The 17,967-nt window shown below is 34.4% G+C and overlaps 1 protein-coding gene across 2 annotated transcripts; it reads right to left on the reverse strand.

The window, feature by feature from the left end:
• Positions 1-16,656, reverse strand: LOC100864351 (uncharacterized). Of its 2 annotated transcripts, none has more exons than XM_003693320.4 (3): positions 15,861-16,656; positions 11,487-12,019; positions 1-4,976 (listed from the first exon to the last, which is right to left on the reverse strand). In XM_003693320.4, the coding sequence occupies exons 2-3, from the start codon at positions 11,703-11,705 to the stop codon at positions 4,098-4,100; spliced, it is 1,098 nt and encodes a 365-aa protein (XP_003693368.1). In that variant the 5' UTR covers positions 11,706-12,019; positions 15,861-16,656; the 3' UTR covers positions 1-4,097. The 2 variants fall into 2 exon arrangements, with proteins under 2 accessions (XP_003693368.1, XP_086762502.1); XM_086906376.1 differs by lacking the exon at positions 15,861-16,656 and adding an exon at positions 14,255-14,620.
• Between the last annotated feature and the right edge of the window lie 1,311 nt (positions 16,657-17,967).

Raw genomic sequence — 17,967 nt, forward strand, 5'->3', positions numbered from 1 at the left:
TTTTTTTTCAGATATATACAATAATTTATTTAACCACGAAGCAATGTTTACATTTACGGGCATCTTCGTGAGAGTACGATCGAGTACATTAATTATATTACGCTTGTAGATCATTTACGAGTCGTTCGCACAATGGATGAACTTCCTTTCAATGGATTCGCACGTGATCCCGTTAAAATAACGAAATTTACGTTTCACAATTCTCCAAGTAACTTTTGTTCTCTAACAAAGAACGATCGAAATCCATATTCCGATTTAAAGAAAGCAAGAAGCAAGAATGAAAGAAAGAAAAGGATTTGTTGTATAATTCTTAGTTATTAATATATAATTATCTACAATTTCAACATTTTTCTTATACGTATACACATAATTTTCAATCTGTGTTATTAACTGTAACGAAGTATTTAGTTTTTTTTTTTTTATATAAAATTTGTTGATCTCGTTAATTAGAAATTGTGCAAATCGAGAATAAGCTGAATATATAAATGAAAAACTTTAAAAAAAAAAAAAAAAAAGAAGCGTATAAAATCTGTTTCAATCGAAAAAAATCTGTATTGAATTTAGTAGAAAATCGATTTAAACTATTTACAAATGAAAAAGAAATTTCTCTCTTTTCGAAAAACAAACGTGCAATTGTTTTTTTTAAACTAAAGAGCACGAATATTTTTCTGCAACTGTGTGACTCGAATCGAAAAATTAAGGCATTTACCTTTAACTTTATTGACTCTAATTCGATCGATTTCCTCTTCAAACGTGACATTCTTTTAACACGATATATAATAATCACTGAAAATTATGAATCGAAATTTGTAATATATATATATATATATAGTTTCAAAATTTTTTCTAAATTTTCTTACACATTTATAGATAATAGAACTCTTTCTAAATCCCCAATCGATATAACATGTATAAATAAAACTCGATAAATATAAATTTTATTTCACAGATCGAAGAGGAAACGTTATATCGATAGTTTGGGAGAACTTTACGTTAACTAGATTAGACACGCAATTATGCATAATGGACGATAGAGCGTGACTATTACGCCGCATTCACATCTAACGAACGAACGCAAATGAGCACGAATAAACCTGAACGAACAAACGCGTTTATCACTATTCCAAACACAAATAATCGAAAAATACATTATAATTTATCATCTATTATCGATTCTAAATTATTACTTAATATCATTCAATCTTTTCATAGCAATGTAAATTCGCATCAATAAAGTTTCACGTGAAGTTCAATGCGACGCAATGCGCAAGAAACAAGAGACTTCTGCGCATCCCACGCTACTTCGCATAACTGCTGTCATGCTGTTTGTTTAAATAGTACTTGAAAGTTTATTGAAATCAGAATTTGAAATCGAATATCAATAAAGAAAATCATAAATGTGAAGCGAATTATTGACTATTCTTATGCTTGTTTGCTCGCTTGATGGAAGGTATGTTCATGTTTATTGATTCGTTGGTGCTTATTCGTGAGATGTAGTGTTGGTTTTAGTTAGTAAATAGGAGCTACAAACTTGCCGATTCTCACGCATTCAACGTTCCTCCTTTAATCATATTGAAGAATTCTTTCGTTACTCGAAGGTAAATAAGCAATTTCCAGAGTACGAGATTCGATCAAATAGTACTAAGAATTTCATTCTCTTCAAAAAATTAACATTGATGCATTCATTTTGTCGATATTAAGATATAGATTAATAAGTTAATAGGTTAGACAGAAAATCAATTTTAAATCAATTTATATTAATTTGAAATTATTCAACAAAATTTCTTTTCCATTAATTTCCAGCATATTCTAAAAATTTACAATTAACGATATTACGAAAAAAAATTGTTAAATTCCTTACAATTAAATATAAATTAATTTGGTATTTTTTACATTAATACCATTTGATCAATTCTCGTATAATATACGTACCTAATTCTAGAAAATTTTTCTAATTATTTTGAAAATTATATTTAACTCAATGTTTGCAATCACTGCAAGTATTAAATTAAACTCAACTAGTTTATCGTTAGTTAAATATCGTGAATCAAATATTTTCAAATATTCGTCAGGTATAGCAATTTTTCGTACTCGAGTATTTTTCTATATAATTTATAATACTTTTACTCGAGCAATTATATAAGATTGATATACTTTTCAATGTTCTTTAGATACGTTTTCTAAGTATTCTGCATTATATTATAGCACATTTTTTCTTTTATCTTGTAAATAATAACTTGTGTTTTTGTAAAATACTTTATTGTACGTTTGGACTCGCTACTTTAGTAATATATTTTTTTTTGTCTTTTTCTTTGTTTTTCAAGTAATTTTAAATGACTTCGAGAACTTTGTAGGTGCCTTGTTAATTATTCTTTTTTTTTTTTTTTTTTTTCCTCTCTAATAAATCTCATACTCCTTGTGCTTTAAGTAAGATTCTTTGTTGTAAAACGAATATAAAATGTTACAATGATACACAGGCAAAAATGTCGTTGCTTGTTAAATGCATACACATTGTTAAACATTAAATATATTGTTATGCTCGATTTATCGTTATCTATAAGGTGTTCGAGAATTATATATCAAATTATATGAATATCTTTGATTTTTATTAATTTTTAATTTAATGATGATAGATTATAAGAAAAATTTGAGAAAATCAAAATTTACATATTTATAGGATTGTCATTTTTATTATGCGATGCATAACGGATTACCAATCCATGAAAGAATTATAATATATAGACAGTAGTTTTATTTCTTTATTCTATACAAATTTTTATTTTTACTTTATCGTTTAATCTATCAAATAATTTTCGAACACCGTATTTTTCATTTCTTTTCATCATTAATAAATTTTATCATTTTCTTTAAATTACGTTTAGTATTATTATATTCACTTTTATCATCTTTCTCAAAATATTTCATTCTAAAAAACTTAGTCAAGTTCCATCGAAAGGAAAAAGAGAAGACTTACCATTAGCAGTGCCGTCAGTTAAATTTTGCACTGATTATTTTATGACTCGTAAATAAGTTTATAAATAAAAAAAATGAAATTTGAAGTATATTTTAACACATTGATATAATTTAGATATTAAAATCTCAGTAAAAAAATTATATCGATTCTATATCTCTTCTAATTTTCAATTAGAAACATTTTTTTAAACAATGTATCCGTACAAATTTATTGAGTATAAATTTATAACTTTCAAAATTTTCACATACTTCTTTAGAAAGTAACTCTTACTCTGCTTATTCAATTAGTTTATCCATTGTTTCTAATTGACCAGTCAACCAGTTGAATATTAATAATCCATAACAAGAATTTTAAGATAAGTTATGTGGATTAAGAATTTTTATAAAGGTTTATATATATATATATATATGTAAGTATATACATATACCCACAAACGTTTAATTCTAATAAAATATCGTATTAGCTTGATCACTATGACCATTTGTCCAATTTATTTTGCACAAAAGTAATTTAAATAACGTGTATAATCACCTACGATTAGATATCATCATTCTTATAATCTTCCTAAATTTCAGACTTAGAAATATACCATACAAACTGTTATTACACCAATAATCTACCACGAACCGTTGCCACGATATCTCATTTCACTTGAACAAACGCTATTTAAAAAAAAATCTAATTTATCAAATTATCAAATTCTCTCTTCGAATGGAAACAGCGAATCAGAATTATACATATTTATACTTTGTAAGTAATCGAAATATTACCTCAGGATATCTATTCAATCAAGTTTAAAAGAAGAACCTTCTGTAGTCATTTCCTCAATTCCAAAAGCAAAACTTCTTGAAACATTTCGATCCATAGCTTCACACCACCAGAAAAGTCTTCCCTTCCTTTCCACGCTTGAAAAAAATCTTCTCGAGAACACGAGAGATAGAGAGAAAGAGAAAGAGAAAGAGAGAGAGAGAGAGAGAGAAGCGCACAAACAGGATCCGTTAGTTTCATTCATCACCAGAATCTGTGTATCCACTAGCGCCTCGTCTGAATGCCGATCGTCGCGCCACCAGCGTTTCCAGTTCGCTTTGAATTATCCACTAGACACTAGTCGAATCTAGTAAATTCAGGTGGCGGTCTCATACGGGACCTTACTCGTGGGCAGACCGAACGAGAATCCGGCGTAAAGCGGTCTAGGCACCAGAAGATGGCCCGAAGATCTCTTCTCGTCCTCCGAATTACTCGAAATCTGTTCATCGTCCGGCGCGATGATATTCTCGATTGTAAACGGTTTCTTCTTCTTCTTCTGGCCGGGTTGGATGCTCGTCTGATTGGAAATTCCAGCCTCCAACGGCGGACAACGAACTTTACCATCGGCAGACTCGATCGTGGCGCCTCTCGCGGTCTCCAGGAAAAGCCTGGAGTCAGTCTTTTCAGGGACACCAGCCTCTGCGTTTCCAGCGCAGATCTGTCTACTTTCCGGTATATCTGTCTGAAAGTAGGAGAGCTGAGACACGTACGGTGAGACCTGGAAGCCTGGAAAGCTCCAACTTCCTGCCTGCAACAGGTTGCTCTCGTAACCGCGAAGGATCTCGTCCGTTCCGGCCAGTCTCTGTCGAACCTCTGGCGACAATAGGTAATAGCTTGATCCAGCCTCGGGCGTGGTGAAGCTTGGCGAACTGTTACCGCCAGAAGTCATGGCTAGGCGGCGCTCCTGCAACTCCCAACGGAGCAAATCGTCGCGAAGACGATGAAGATTGGCAACAGTGAGACTGCTCGTCTGCGCGTTAGGATTTATCGACAGGACGGGCGAGGATTCGGAGTGAGGGGGCGGCATGGCGGACGCCAGGGCCTGGAGCTCGGATTTCAACAGTTCTTTGTCGGGTTTGTGCAGCTTGAAACGTTTTCTGCGCCGTAAGAGGGAGCCGTTCTCGAACATGGAGAGAGCTGCCGGGTGAAGAGCCCAGTAGGCGCCCTTGCCAGGACGGTGGGGTCCCCTTGGCACCTGAAAACGACAATTTTCCCGTGTACAGAGAATCGTTTCGACGTTGTATGTGAGTGTGTGTACGTGTATATATACAATATATATATATAACCTGTAACGCAAACGCGTTGATATCTGTGGAATAGCCGATTCTTTTTATATAAAAGTGTTTGGATGGTTCGAAATATGATTTATGAAAGAGATGTATGACTGCATAAAGTCGTAAAATCTGTCAGGCATTAATCATTAATATTAATCATTAATTTGAAATAAACAAACACAGTATATCCACTTTGAATTATCATATTTAGCGGTGATAGTAACAGTTCAGAAATAACCGCAAATCAAATATGACGTATTATGCATTAGAATATTGCAATGCCATGCATCTATTAAGCGTGTAATGTTATATAAACAAAAAACAGCGTATAATGCGAATTTCTATTCACCGATGCAACTCGTTAGAAGCGTGCTTGCCTCGCGTACGCGCATGCATATGTACATACAGTCATTTAATTAGCATAAATGCATACAGAACGTTTCGTATCTACGCGAAGGAAACAATATTTCACGCGTAGATACGCACAATATGTATGTTTACACATTGTTACGAATTAAGAAACGGATAAGATTTAATATCCACCTCGTGAATAATAATCAGCCTTGCTAATTTTAATCATTAATCACGTCTAAGGACGAGAAAAGAACATCCGTGTAACATAACTATAAATCGTTAAAATATAAAATTTCTTCGTTAACTTTTACGCGTGAGACTGAAAAGAAATTGCGAAGAGTTTAGAGAGAAAGAGGAGGGTCTTCGATCGTGAGATCAAAAGAAATATTTTGAAATAATATAATATTGTCTAATTAATTTCGACGACGATTAAGGAAATAATATTTCCCCCATAAGAAATATTTTTATTCGAGACGAAAAAAATTCGAATCCCTCTCTCTGTCGAAGCTGATTCACTCAAAAAAAAAAAAAAAAAAAAAAAAAAAACGCTCGTCACAGAAGCTCGATTATCAAGCGCGATTCCTATTGCTCGTTTTTTCGCTCGTACATGTCGATGATCGTGCGTAGTTTATCGTTGGAACAGGTGCAATCAGTTTATAAATTAAACGTTACGAGGCCATTTTTATGATAATTTCGCGGTAATTTCAATTTGAAGTGAAAGATCGTTTCGGATCGTTGTAATTTGAATTTATTTTCATATATGGAGTGAGATATGGTTTTAAATGTAGCTTCCTCGGTCGGTAAGCAATAATTTTGACGGTATAAAAAAAAAAAAAAAAAAAAAGGAAATACACGTAGTAGTGATGGATAAATGGGAGTTATTATAGAGACGAGAATTCAAATCCTACGCGAAGAAGATGGTACGATATCGTTTATAATTATTGAATTGAATAATTCTACAAAATGATTATTTAAATAATATCTCTCTCTCTCTCTCTCTCTCTCTCTCTCTCTCTCTCGAAATTATTTTATAGTTAACAAGAGATACCAATAGGACGAATGATTTTATAATTCTTATCCACACGTAGATTGTTCTAGATCTCTCTAAGATCGATAAATTCTAAACATAAAAAAATTGCACGATACAAAAGGATGGATTATCTTTACAATAAAAAAAGATTGACAATTTTGGATTCTACTTGTGAAGATCAAATAAAAAAAAAAAAAAAAATCAATGACTTTTATTGTTGTCCCAAAACGAGGTTTAACCTAATTTGTTTACCAATCGAATCGATTATAAACTTCGAAGAATTTTTTTTTTTCTTTCACGTGTCTTTAATATTCGATCGAAAAATATCGATTTGTATCGTGGATAACGAAGATAAAAATGATCAAAACGCGTCACGTGATCTATCGGCTCGGCTTCTCTCTAACTCGAACGTTCATAACCTCGAAAACCTAGGCTAATATTTTATTCATTCCCTCTCGTTCCGCCGTGAAAATCACTACACCACTGTGTCTGCACTTCCAACGTCAACAATTCGGCCATTTTTTATCCGCCAATATTAGATTTTAGAGTTTATGTTTAACAGCGAAGAAATCGACTTGAATCGATCGTTTTAATTTCCTCGAACGGATTGCTGGTTCGACGACTCGGGCGCGGGAAAAATCGCAATTCAAATTTCAATCTTTTTCTCATTATTTTTGTCAGCATTATAAACGGCGTTGAGGCAACGTTGCGAGATAACGTTTTCTCTTCTCTTCTTCTGTTCTCTTTCTCTTCCGACCATCTGTTTCTCGCACCTGCCTCGACCTAAATCGTGGAACACGATCGGCGAGGATCCACGGAAAGAGATCGTTTCGCTCTTGTCTTTCTCTCTTTCTCTTTCTCGTTTTTCGCTCGTGTAATTTCTGTGATACTCTGGATCCGTAAAAATAAGAATTTGGATTGGAATTGGAAATTTTTGACTTGGCGATGTATCGTTCGAAATTACGATTTTCCATACATTTCACGAAAATTTTAATTCCAATTCTAAAGTTTCGTCGGTAAATATTAAATATAAATTATGTGATAATTTTTCAACATATATAATTGTGTTGTGATTAATTAATTAAATCACGATTAGATACGTTTCAGGATCGTATGGGATTTCTTATTTTCAATCGTGCTCTTACAAAAAGCATGCAACTGTAATCATGTTGGAATATTTTTCCCAATGAACAAAGGTTAAGGAATCGATAATCGATATGATATGAACATTAATAACAATCGATTTCGAGATTATTTCATTTCAAAAATATTTTAAAAATTGTGCTCCCTGCATAGTAATTTTATCGCGAATTTTATCGTTCGATTTAAATTCTCTAGTTGATGCAAATACGGGATTATAAATTTTTTAATAACATAGCAATCGAGATCATCTCGTAAAAATATTTTCAAAATCCTGTGTTCCTTGGATGATAATTTTATCGTTCGATTTAAACTTTATTCGTGCAAATACGAGAAAGATTTTGCTTATTATAAATTTTTATTATGTTCGTTTATATTTTTCCTGTTTAACGATCCTTTTCTGTCCCCAAAGATGAAGAAAATATCGAATCATCGTGATAGATGATTTCGTAAAAATATTTCCAAAAATTGTGTTTCCTTCCCCAATAATTTTATGATTCCATTTAAATTTTCTATTTATGCAAATAGGAGAAAGATTATTTGCCCATTATAAATTTTTATTATGTTTGAATATTTTTTTTCCCGTTTAACGTTTAACTCTTTCCTGTCTCCAAAGATTAACAAAAATATCGAATCACCGTGATAGCTCTCGAGAATAATTTCGTAAAAATATTTCCAAAATTGTGTTTCGAAGATGTAACGTAATCTACATAGTAATTTTATGATTCCATTTAAATTCTCTATTTATGCAAATAGGAGAAAGATTATTTGCCCATTATAAATTTTTATTATTATGTTTAGATATTTTACTTGTTTAACGACTCTTTTCTGTCGTTAATGAAATATCGAATCATCGTGTTAGCGATCTCTCGAGAATCATTTCGTAAAAGTAAAAGTATAACCAAAATTGCGTTTCGAAGTTATAATCTATTAATCTAGTAATTTTACGATTCGACTTAAATTCTCTGAATATGCAACTTTTCCTCGGTAAAAATATTACCGAAATTATTTTTCGAAGATATAATTTACTAATCTAGTAATTTTATGATTATGATAACTTATACGATTATTTTTTTAGTAATTATTTTTATTTTTCTAGTAATTATTTTTTTTTTTTCCAGAGATTAAGAAAATATCGTTGTGATAGCTCTCGAGACTTATTTCGTAAATATATTAGCAAAATTATTTTTCGAAGATATAATTTACTAATCTAGTAATTTTATGTTTCGATTTAAATTCTCTATTCGTGCAAATAGGAGAAAGATTATTTGCCCATTATAAATTTTTATTATGTTTGAATATTTTTTCTGTTTAACGACTCTTTCCTGTCTCCAAAGATTAAGAAAATATCGTATATGATAGCTCTCGAGAATCATTTCGTAAAAATATTACCAAAATTGTTTTTCGAATATATAATTTACTAAGTCTAGTAATTTTATGATTCGACTTTTCTGCTTATACAGTTACTTTTTTTTCCAGAGATTAAGAAAATATCGTTGTGATAGCTCTCGAGACTTATTTCGTAAATATATTAGCAAAATTATTTTTCGAAGATATAATTTACTAATCTAGTAATTTTATGTTTCGATTTAAATTCTCTATTCGTGCAAATAGGAGAAAGATTATTTGCCCATATATAAATTTTTATTATGTTTGAATATTTTTTCTGTTTAACGACTCTTTCCTGTCTCCAAAGATTAAGAAAATATCGTATATATGATAGCTCTCGAGAATCATTTCGTAGAAATATTACCAAAATTGTTTTTCAAATAATTACATTCATATAATTTACTAAGTCTAGTAATTTTATGATTCGACTTAAATTCTCTTCTTGTACAATTACTTTTTTCCCAGAGATTAAGAAAATATCGTTGTCATAGCTCTCGAGAATCATATTTTCGTAAAAATATTACCAAAATTGTCTTTCGAATACATAATTTACCAAATCTAGTAATTTTATGATTCGACTTAAATTCTCTTCTTGTACAATTACTTTTTTCCCAGAGATTAAGAAAATATCATTGTCATAGCTCTCGAGAATCATATTTTCGTAAAAATATTACCAAAATTGTCTTTCGAATACATAATTTACTAAGTCTAATAATTTTATGATTCGACTTAAATTCTCTTCTTGTACAATTATTTTTTTCCCAGAGATTAAGAAAATATCGTTGTGATAGCTCTCGAGAATCATATTTTCGTAAAAATATTACCAAAATTGTCTTTCGAATACATAATTTACCAAATCTAGTAATTTTATGATTCGACTTAAATTCTCTTCTTGTACAATTACTTTTTTCCCAGAGATTAAGAAAATATCGTTGTGATAGCTCTCGAGAATCATATTTTCGTAAAAATATTACCAAAATTGTCTTTCGAATACATAATTTACCAAATCTAGTAATTTTATGATTCGACTTAAATTCTCTGCAATTACTTTTCTGTCTCCAAAGATTAAGGAAACATCGAAAATATCATCAGTTCTCGAGAATCATCTGGAGAAAATATTTCCAAAAATAAAATATTTCGAAGATGTAATCCGGTATAATTTTATGATTCGATTTGAACTCTCTGTTCACGAGATCAGAGAGATGAGTGGAAGGATTATTTAGTCCCGATTACGCGAAAAGGATTATTCACCGTGTTTTTCTCTCCTACAATGTAAAATGTAACAAGATAATGAAGAAATAAGAAAACACGGGCGAGTATTCTTCCCGCTCCTTGATCCCATTAATCACACTTAACTGTATCCCTCGTGAATTTATCATTGAGGTTCGGACGAAGAATGGGCAAAAAGAAAAGAAGGAAGAGGAAGAAGACAAAATTACTTATACCACTGTTATCTTCGATACACCGAAGTGAACAACGCGAATGCATAGGCGTAGATAATATCTACGCAAATCTGGAGCATGCCGTTTCTTTTATAAAATCTAATTAGCAACAACGAGATTCCCTTATTACGCGAGGGAAAAAAAAAAAAAAAGAAAAAAAAATCCTGCAAATCCACGCTTCATATTCCACGCGGATGTGTATATATATATATATACACTTTTCAAGGTGAAGATATATCTCGCCTCTGATAAATATTAAATTACAACTCGCGAAGAATTAAAGTTTTTAATCCGTTTGAATTCATTTTTTCTTCCTCTTCTTTTTCCTTTCCGATCCTCCAAGATGACATAATAAAGAACGAATTAATTACACCTGTGTGTGGGAATATATTACAGTATATTATCCTTCTTCACCCCGGCGATTTAAGAATCGCAACCGTACGAATCGTTTTAATTGATCGTGAAAAGTTTGTCCTCCAAAATATTACAGCTCGTCGTCGTAATTTCGAAAATTCGAACTTTCGTTTCCGCGCCGTGGCACGAAGAAGAAGAAGAAGAAGAAGAAGAAATGTAACTTGATCGACTTCCGTAGAAAAAAAAAAAAAAAAAAGAAACTTCCTTCAAATCGTCTGTACGAATAATAATAACGAGTCGAAGAGAATTATTAATTATTAAGTTCCATTAATCATGTCTCCACTTTCTTTATCTTCGATCTCGTGCTTGCCAAACCAGAAAAGAATTCCCTCCAACCGGGCCATTCTCTCGCGTTAAAAAATCGTTATTCCTTCCTTAATTTCCTCCTCCTCGTTTTCTTCTCTTCCCAAAAGATAGACACGAAAGATCGTACGCTTTCTCTTCGTTTCTCTGAACACGTTCAACGCTATCCCCCTTTCCAGACTCTCGTCCGTCTCTCCACGCTTCTTTGCTCGCGATGGAAGGAAGGAGTTATCGTTCGAGTCATACATTGAAAATTATCATCTTTTTCTCGCTTGAATAATCAAACGATCCGTTTAATATCGACGTGAGCCATTTTCCATTCGTAATAATAATAATAATAATAATACGATCGCACCTACCTTGATGAAGCAGTCGTTGAAGGACAAATTGTGCCTCAACGAGTTCTGCCACCTTCGAGTGTCCTTCCTGTAATAGGGGAACCGATCGGCGATGAATTTGTAGATCTCGGCCAGAGGCAGCATCTTGTCCCTCGACGACCATATCGCCATAGCTGTCAACGAAATATAGGAATATGGCGGCTTCTGGTCGCCGTAAGTGTCCCTCGACGGTCGAGGCATCCTCCCCTTCGTCTTCTTCCAATCGTCCTCTCCTCCACGACCCCCTTTTTCGAAACCTGCGCTCGGCTCTGCTCCAACTCGGCACCAACGATCACAACCCCTCCTGACCTTCTCATCGAATTCCTCGCGTTATTTCCTTCCCCCTTCTCTTCCTTCTTCCCCTCGCATCTTTCTCTCAACGGTTGTTACATCGAGACGTGTGCGCCTTTCGTCGAGTCCCGGCAAACTGTCGTTATTCCGCTATCTTATTTTCTTGGATCGATGCTGATCGATGTTGCGCTCATATTGTTTCGCTCGTTCGAGGCCAGTCCTCTCTGAAAAGCGAGTGAAGAGCAGTTACAATTTACGTTTCTAGGGACTTTTGTTACTCCAGTTTTGGCAACCTTGTTAAATGTAAATACAGAGTTGAAACGATATCTCGTTTCGTATTTTTAAGAGAGGTTGGAAAGATTGTGGCGAAAAATCGATGGCGAGAAATGATGTTTGTCACCTTCTTTCTAATTTGCATATACACGGATTTATTGTTATTATTAAATTTGTTCATCAATACACATTTCGATCACTTTCTCTTATCAGCGAAATGATAAACTCTGACAACATTTTCCGTCTGATCGAAATTAAATCTAACGACGACGTGGACGCGTCGAATTTTCCCATTTGAAACAACTTAGACGATCTTAATTCAATATTCCCCGCCTCCAATTTTAAAAAGAAATTTCTCCCTCCCTCATATCGGTATATGAGAACGAGCCAAGAAGTATAATTTTCAATATTCGTATTCCGAGCGAGGCATTTCGCTGCTTCGAGTCGTGTAAACGAAACGATCCGCGGCTCGAATTCACGATTCGCGAGAAACTGTCCGAGGTTCAGGCGGTGGAAAGGAAGGAGGGTCACCGGTGTTCCGAGAATCGAGAGGCCGAAAGAAGGCGGAAGAACGAACGAGAGAGCCACGGGAAGAAGGACGAGGAGTAGTCCGCAGACAACAAAGGGCGGCCTAAGGAGGAGGAAGAATTTTTGGAGGAGATAGCGTGATTTCTTTCTTTCTTTTTTTTTTTTTTTTTCTTTTAATTAAAACGCATCGATAATGGAAGATCGTAGAAATATATATTGTTAAACGATGGATCCAAATATTTCGGATAAATTTATCAATTTTATTTTTTTTTTTTTTTAATGAGATTTATCATTAAAAATGAACTTAACGTATATAAAATAAATAAGTAATCATTTAATTGGGGGAGTAAAATTCATTCGGAGGTAATTTTATTATAATTGATTTAAAGGAATCAAAATTTCGGACGTCTAATGTAAAATTTTAAAGAATAATTCTTTTTTTTAATCGACTTTAGTGTGACAAACTAATGTTATTTGATTCGACTAATTTTTTTTTCAATTTATCAAACTCAATTTTTAAAAGATATTTGAAAAGATATATGAAGTTGATTCAATTGCAATGTGTATATGTGTATAAATCTGACGATCGAGTCACAGGAAGGATAGATCTCCGTTTTTAAGCGAGAATCAAAAGTATAACAACTTTCTAATTCAAATATAATAATTTACATGAAAGCACGAGAAGAGATTACACAAAAATCAGAGAGAATGGACTTTTCCATAGGGTTACGTTGGACAAGATGATCGAGCAAGAAGAAGAAGAAGAATTTTAATTTCGTGTGAAAAGCGTGATTTTTTTTTTTTTTTTGATTAAAATACATCGAAACGATAGAAGATCGTAGAACACGTATCTCTCTGTTTTTAAACGAAATAAGAGATCAAAAGTAAAACAACTTTCTAATTCAAATTGCGTACAATAATTTAGATGGAAGGAGAAGAGGGGGTTTCGTGACGAGGGGAGGTTATAGAAAATGAAATTAAAAATCAGAGAATCAACTTTTCCATAGGGTTGCGCCGGGCTGGCGCGTTTAAAGGGGTGTAATTGCGGGAAATAAAGTTTCGAATTGGCCAGATAAGATCGTGGCCGCGACACACACACACACGCGCGTGTATAATACATACACGCGAATAACTTTCGTTATCGGCGATACACGAGCCATTAACAATTAGTGGTCGCGTGAAAACTGCCAGTCTACGTATACCTATGTAACGTAGATGGCGTGTTCTACAAAACATCCTTTTTCTTTGTCGCTTGACCGAGAAACTACGATTTCTTCGTGAAAGAATCTTTCTTCTTCGACTAGCCACGAATTTATTCCGAACAGCGAAACGAAAAGATCGAGAATACGTAGATTATATTACGTCTTCCGAGTCTCTCGAGCCCGAAGAGACGATATATTTTTCCGTTGAAATTAACGTTTAAAAATTATTACATTCGTCCGATTATCTTATCTTAACGCATCTTTTTATCGACCATTTTCCCACGTAAAAATATCATTAACACTAATATATATATATATATATATATATACACACACACACACATATAACTGAATGCTCGATCTTTATCTTAGTCGTTCCTTTAACTTAAATTAGACGCTCTGTAATTCTCGTATAATAAGATAGATAAAACTCTCGAACGAAAATATCGAACCTACCTTAATAACATTCTCCTCTATTCTCATAGAATATTGCATTGAAAAACCCCTCGTTTCTACACTCGTTTGTATATACGCGACAATTTGTGGATATATATATATATATACATAAATACATACATACATATATATATATATATATCACGTCGTGTCTACGTACATTGATATTAGGTGTACTTATGCGCAAAAGTCGGTAGAATGAAGGCGGCGGTTAAATATAATCGTCGAGTATACACCTTTTTTCTTTCTTTTTTACCACCTTATCGCGCGCAAATTCAGGGTATTCGGAACTGCAAGAGGATCGTTTTTACTTGATATTTCTCGATAAATCGGCGAATAAAAACAAAGTGCGCGCGCACGAAAGGGTGCGAGAAAAATGAAAAGACTAGTTTCCGTTCGTTCGGAGCAACAACGTGTCGAGTTGAACACTGGATGAATCGCCACTCTGCAAATAATAATTACAGGTATATGTATGTATACATATATCGTCCCGTGAGTGTATAAGAACGTTTCGAGTAAACGGATTGGACGTGTAACGGGGTATTATTTAATTATTTTTCTTTCTTCCTTCTTCTTCTCCTTCTTCTATCTATCTGCCTGCGTGTGTGTGTGTGTGTGTGTGTGTGTACGGAAAATTATCTATAAAAATGAAAAGGAAAAGCGAGGAAAGGAAACACACTGTTTTTACACACGCGATAATTTATCGAAAAATTCGTAAGAATTGATTCGTAAATTTTGTAATAATTTAAAATGTGCACATGTGTTTAAAGCACGTTGTTTCGTGACAACAAACTGCCTTTTCGAACGTAAGTGGAGATGATACGGGAAAACATGATAAGACAGATCGATAATTACCAGAATTAAGTGTCTCTCTTTCTCTCTCCCACACACACACACTGTTGCATGCATCGCAACATTTTCTAAAATGTTTTAGAGAAAACGGCACGTGAAAACACGGCGAATGACACAGCAGCGCGACAACGTTAATAAGAAAATAATCCAAAGAATTATAATGGATAACGATAATTGAATGGCTTTGAATTAAAAAAAATGTTATTAGGAGGAAGAAAGATTAAAATGTACGTGTACGTGGCGTGTAGTGAAAAAATAACAAAAAGTGGATCGATTTTTTCCCTTCTTTCTCCCTTTTTTCTTTTTCTATTCGAGTGGAAATAAGAACGAAGGCGATTATGAAATATTTAACGCGTTCGTTGCCACGCGGAACTGGCGATTTCTTGGCGATTCGAATATTGTCGCGAAATATATTATAATTATTTATTTTTATTTTAACTCGTCAACGAGGAGGGGTTGGTGCGATTTAAATTCAAGGCCAATTGTCAGTCATCTCGAGATTGAAACTAACAATTTGTTTGTTTGTTGTTGTTGTTGCCAAATGCAAAAAAAGAATACGAAACGAGTAATAATAAACGATTGAATAATATTTCCAGGTTCCAATTAGTTTGATTGCCATTAGTCATAGAGCGAAATAACTGTGACTCGTAAGTAAAGTATGTGCAAGCAAATATATATATATATATGTAAAATTTTTATCTATTCGTATTAAATGTCAAACTCTGTGTTAAAAATATACAATTTTATAATGTACCTTTTATTATGGAACGTCGAACAGAATCTTGCGCTCGAACAATATCCCTGCAAGTGCACTGAAAGCTTCTTCAAAAAGTCTTGCTCCCTCTCATGCTTCACAGATATTTACAGTCCATTGAAAAAAAAATCCATAAATCCCACTCTTTCCGGATACCTCGATGCTCACTTTTCACACAAAAATTTCAAATCAGTTTTTCGGACAACAGATCAATGTTGTTCGTAATCACGATCGTTTCTTTTTTTTTTTTTTTTTTTTTCCCCGCTGTCACTCGACTTTTTCACCAATTTTTCATCGATTTCCTCGGAAAAGAAAAAAAGGAAAAACACAATGTAACTCTATTAAACGGCAGATCCGAAAAACCGTTTCCTCAAAATCTAATCGATCCTTCCATAATTTCTCCATAAAATTCGAGGAATTTTACCATTTTCGTAACAAAGCGAAGGGAAGGGAAGTATCGGTCCTTTCGTCGAACGCTCGAAAATTTAAAAATCTTCCATCGAGATAGATCCATCCAATCGGAGCGATCGATCGGAAAACTGTCCTCCCTCTCTCTCTCGACATCAGCGTCGAGATCTCTCCCCTTCCGGCCGTCGAAAATCCATCTCTCGCCGTTCCGATGCTGGAAAATAGGTTGCTGGAGGGCCGGGTGCGGCCGATGTTCGATCTCGACGGGAAGATCGGCGAGTTTTTGTCGGAAACGGGGGGACCGGAAGCGACACGAGTGTAAGCGCACGCGGCCGGAAACCGCGAGCGGTGGAAAACCGGAAGGGTGAAGGAAAATCGAGCAACCAACGTCGCGTCTCCAGGGACACTGCGCTCGAACGATACCCACACTCCCGATACGCCACCTCGCCCCCACCACGCGGCCTCCCGTAACGAGACGCGGCCCGATTGGCGCCGCGCGGCGACGCCCACCGCGTCACACTTGACCGCCGAATTAGTGGGCGGGGCCTCGCCCCCTCCACGTGCCCCACCTTCGCCCTCTTCTCGCCCCGCGGATACGACGCGTTCTCCGTCCCTCCTTCGCGCGGGTAGGCGTTCTCCGTTTCTTGCCCGCTTCTTGCCCGCGTTACGCGCCCGTTTTGTTAACATTGTTTTCGTCGTGTACACGTTAAACGGCTTTAACCTGTTGGCGATCCACAGGATGCACGCGCGCGCTTCTCTACGTTCCGGGAGGGGACGCGGAAAGTGCAAGAGAAAGCGTTCGCCGATCTTTCAACCAAGTTGGATCGAATTTTTCTTTTTTTTTTTTTTTTTTCTTCTCGAACGGATGAATATGCGTTCGAAAATAAAATGGTGTTGAAAAATTGATCGTAGGCTATCGTACGTTTCGTGCGTGAGAAAATTGTAACGCGAACGAATTCATTCGCGAAAGGGATCGTTTGTGCTCTGTGTGCTCTTGAATTGTTCAGTTGGATGCGTAACCATGGAATATTCTCTACGTTTTCGACCCGGCTGTTCGTTTGTAATTTTATAGTTTCACTTCAAGCGAAGGGGATCTGCATCGAAGATTTTGATTCGTTCGAAACTTTTTGTCTCGAACAAAAGTGTTCGAGGAAAATTATTGTTAACGGTTAAGGTAAAGAAATCGCGTGATCTCTAAAGTCTCTAAAACGTCTGTCGTGACGAGTTACAATTGTAAAAGTCTCGATTCGAAAATTATCGTGTAATTCAATTGAAAGCAAAATCAATGTTGAAATGTTTACAACATTTTTAACAAAGATTCCAATAATAATAAGAATCATGATAAAAGTGTTTTCTTTCTTATTTAATTCTCTGGTCTCGCACAAACGTATTCGTTGCAAAATACGGTCAAATACAACACTCTCGTCGCGTAAAAATTTATTTATCTGGAGAATCACTATTTTCGCGTCATCCATCTTTATATTCCCTGTCGAAGAAAACATAAATGTAGAATTTAACTCGAGTCAAACGCGATCTTAATTTGTGTCTTAATAGATCCCTGTTTCAAATATTCCGGATAGATATTATAAATAAAACTTTTCTTTCGAAAACCCTTTCTTTCTAAAATTTTCTATTACTTCGTGTCAAATTGATCGTTGATCAAGAAAAGTTAGTAACATTTTCTCCACTTTTAACGACA

This window comes from Apis florea, unplaced genomic scaffold, assembly GCF_048593485.1.
Source record: "Apis florea isolate Af1SG1 unplaced genomic scaffold, ASM4859348v1 contig_2492_pilon, whole genome shotgun sequence".
Taxonomy (NCBI): domain Eukaryota; kingdom Metazoa; phylum Arthropoda; class Insecta; order Hymenoptera; family Apidae; genus Apis; species Apis florea.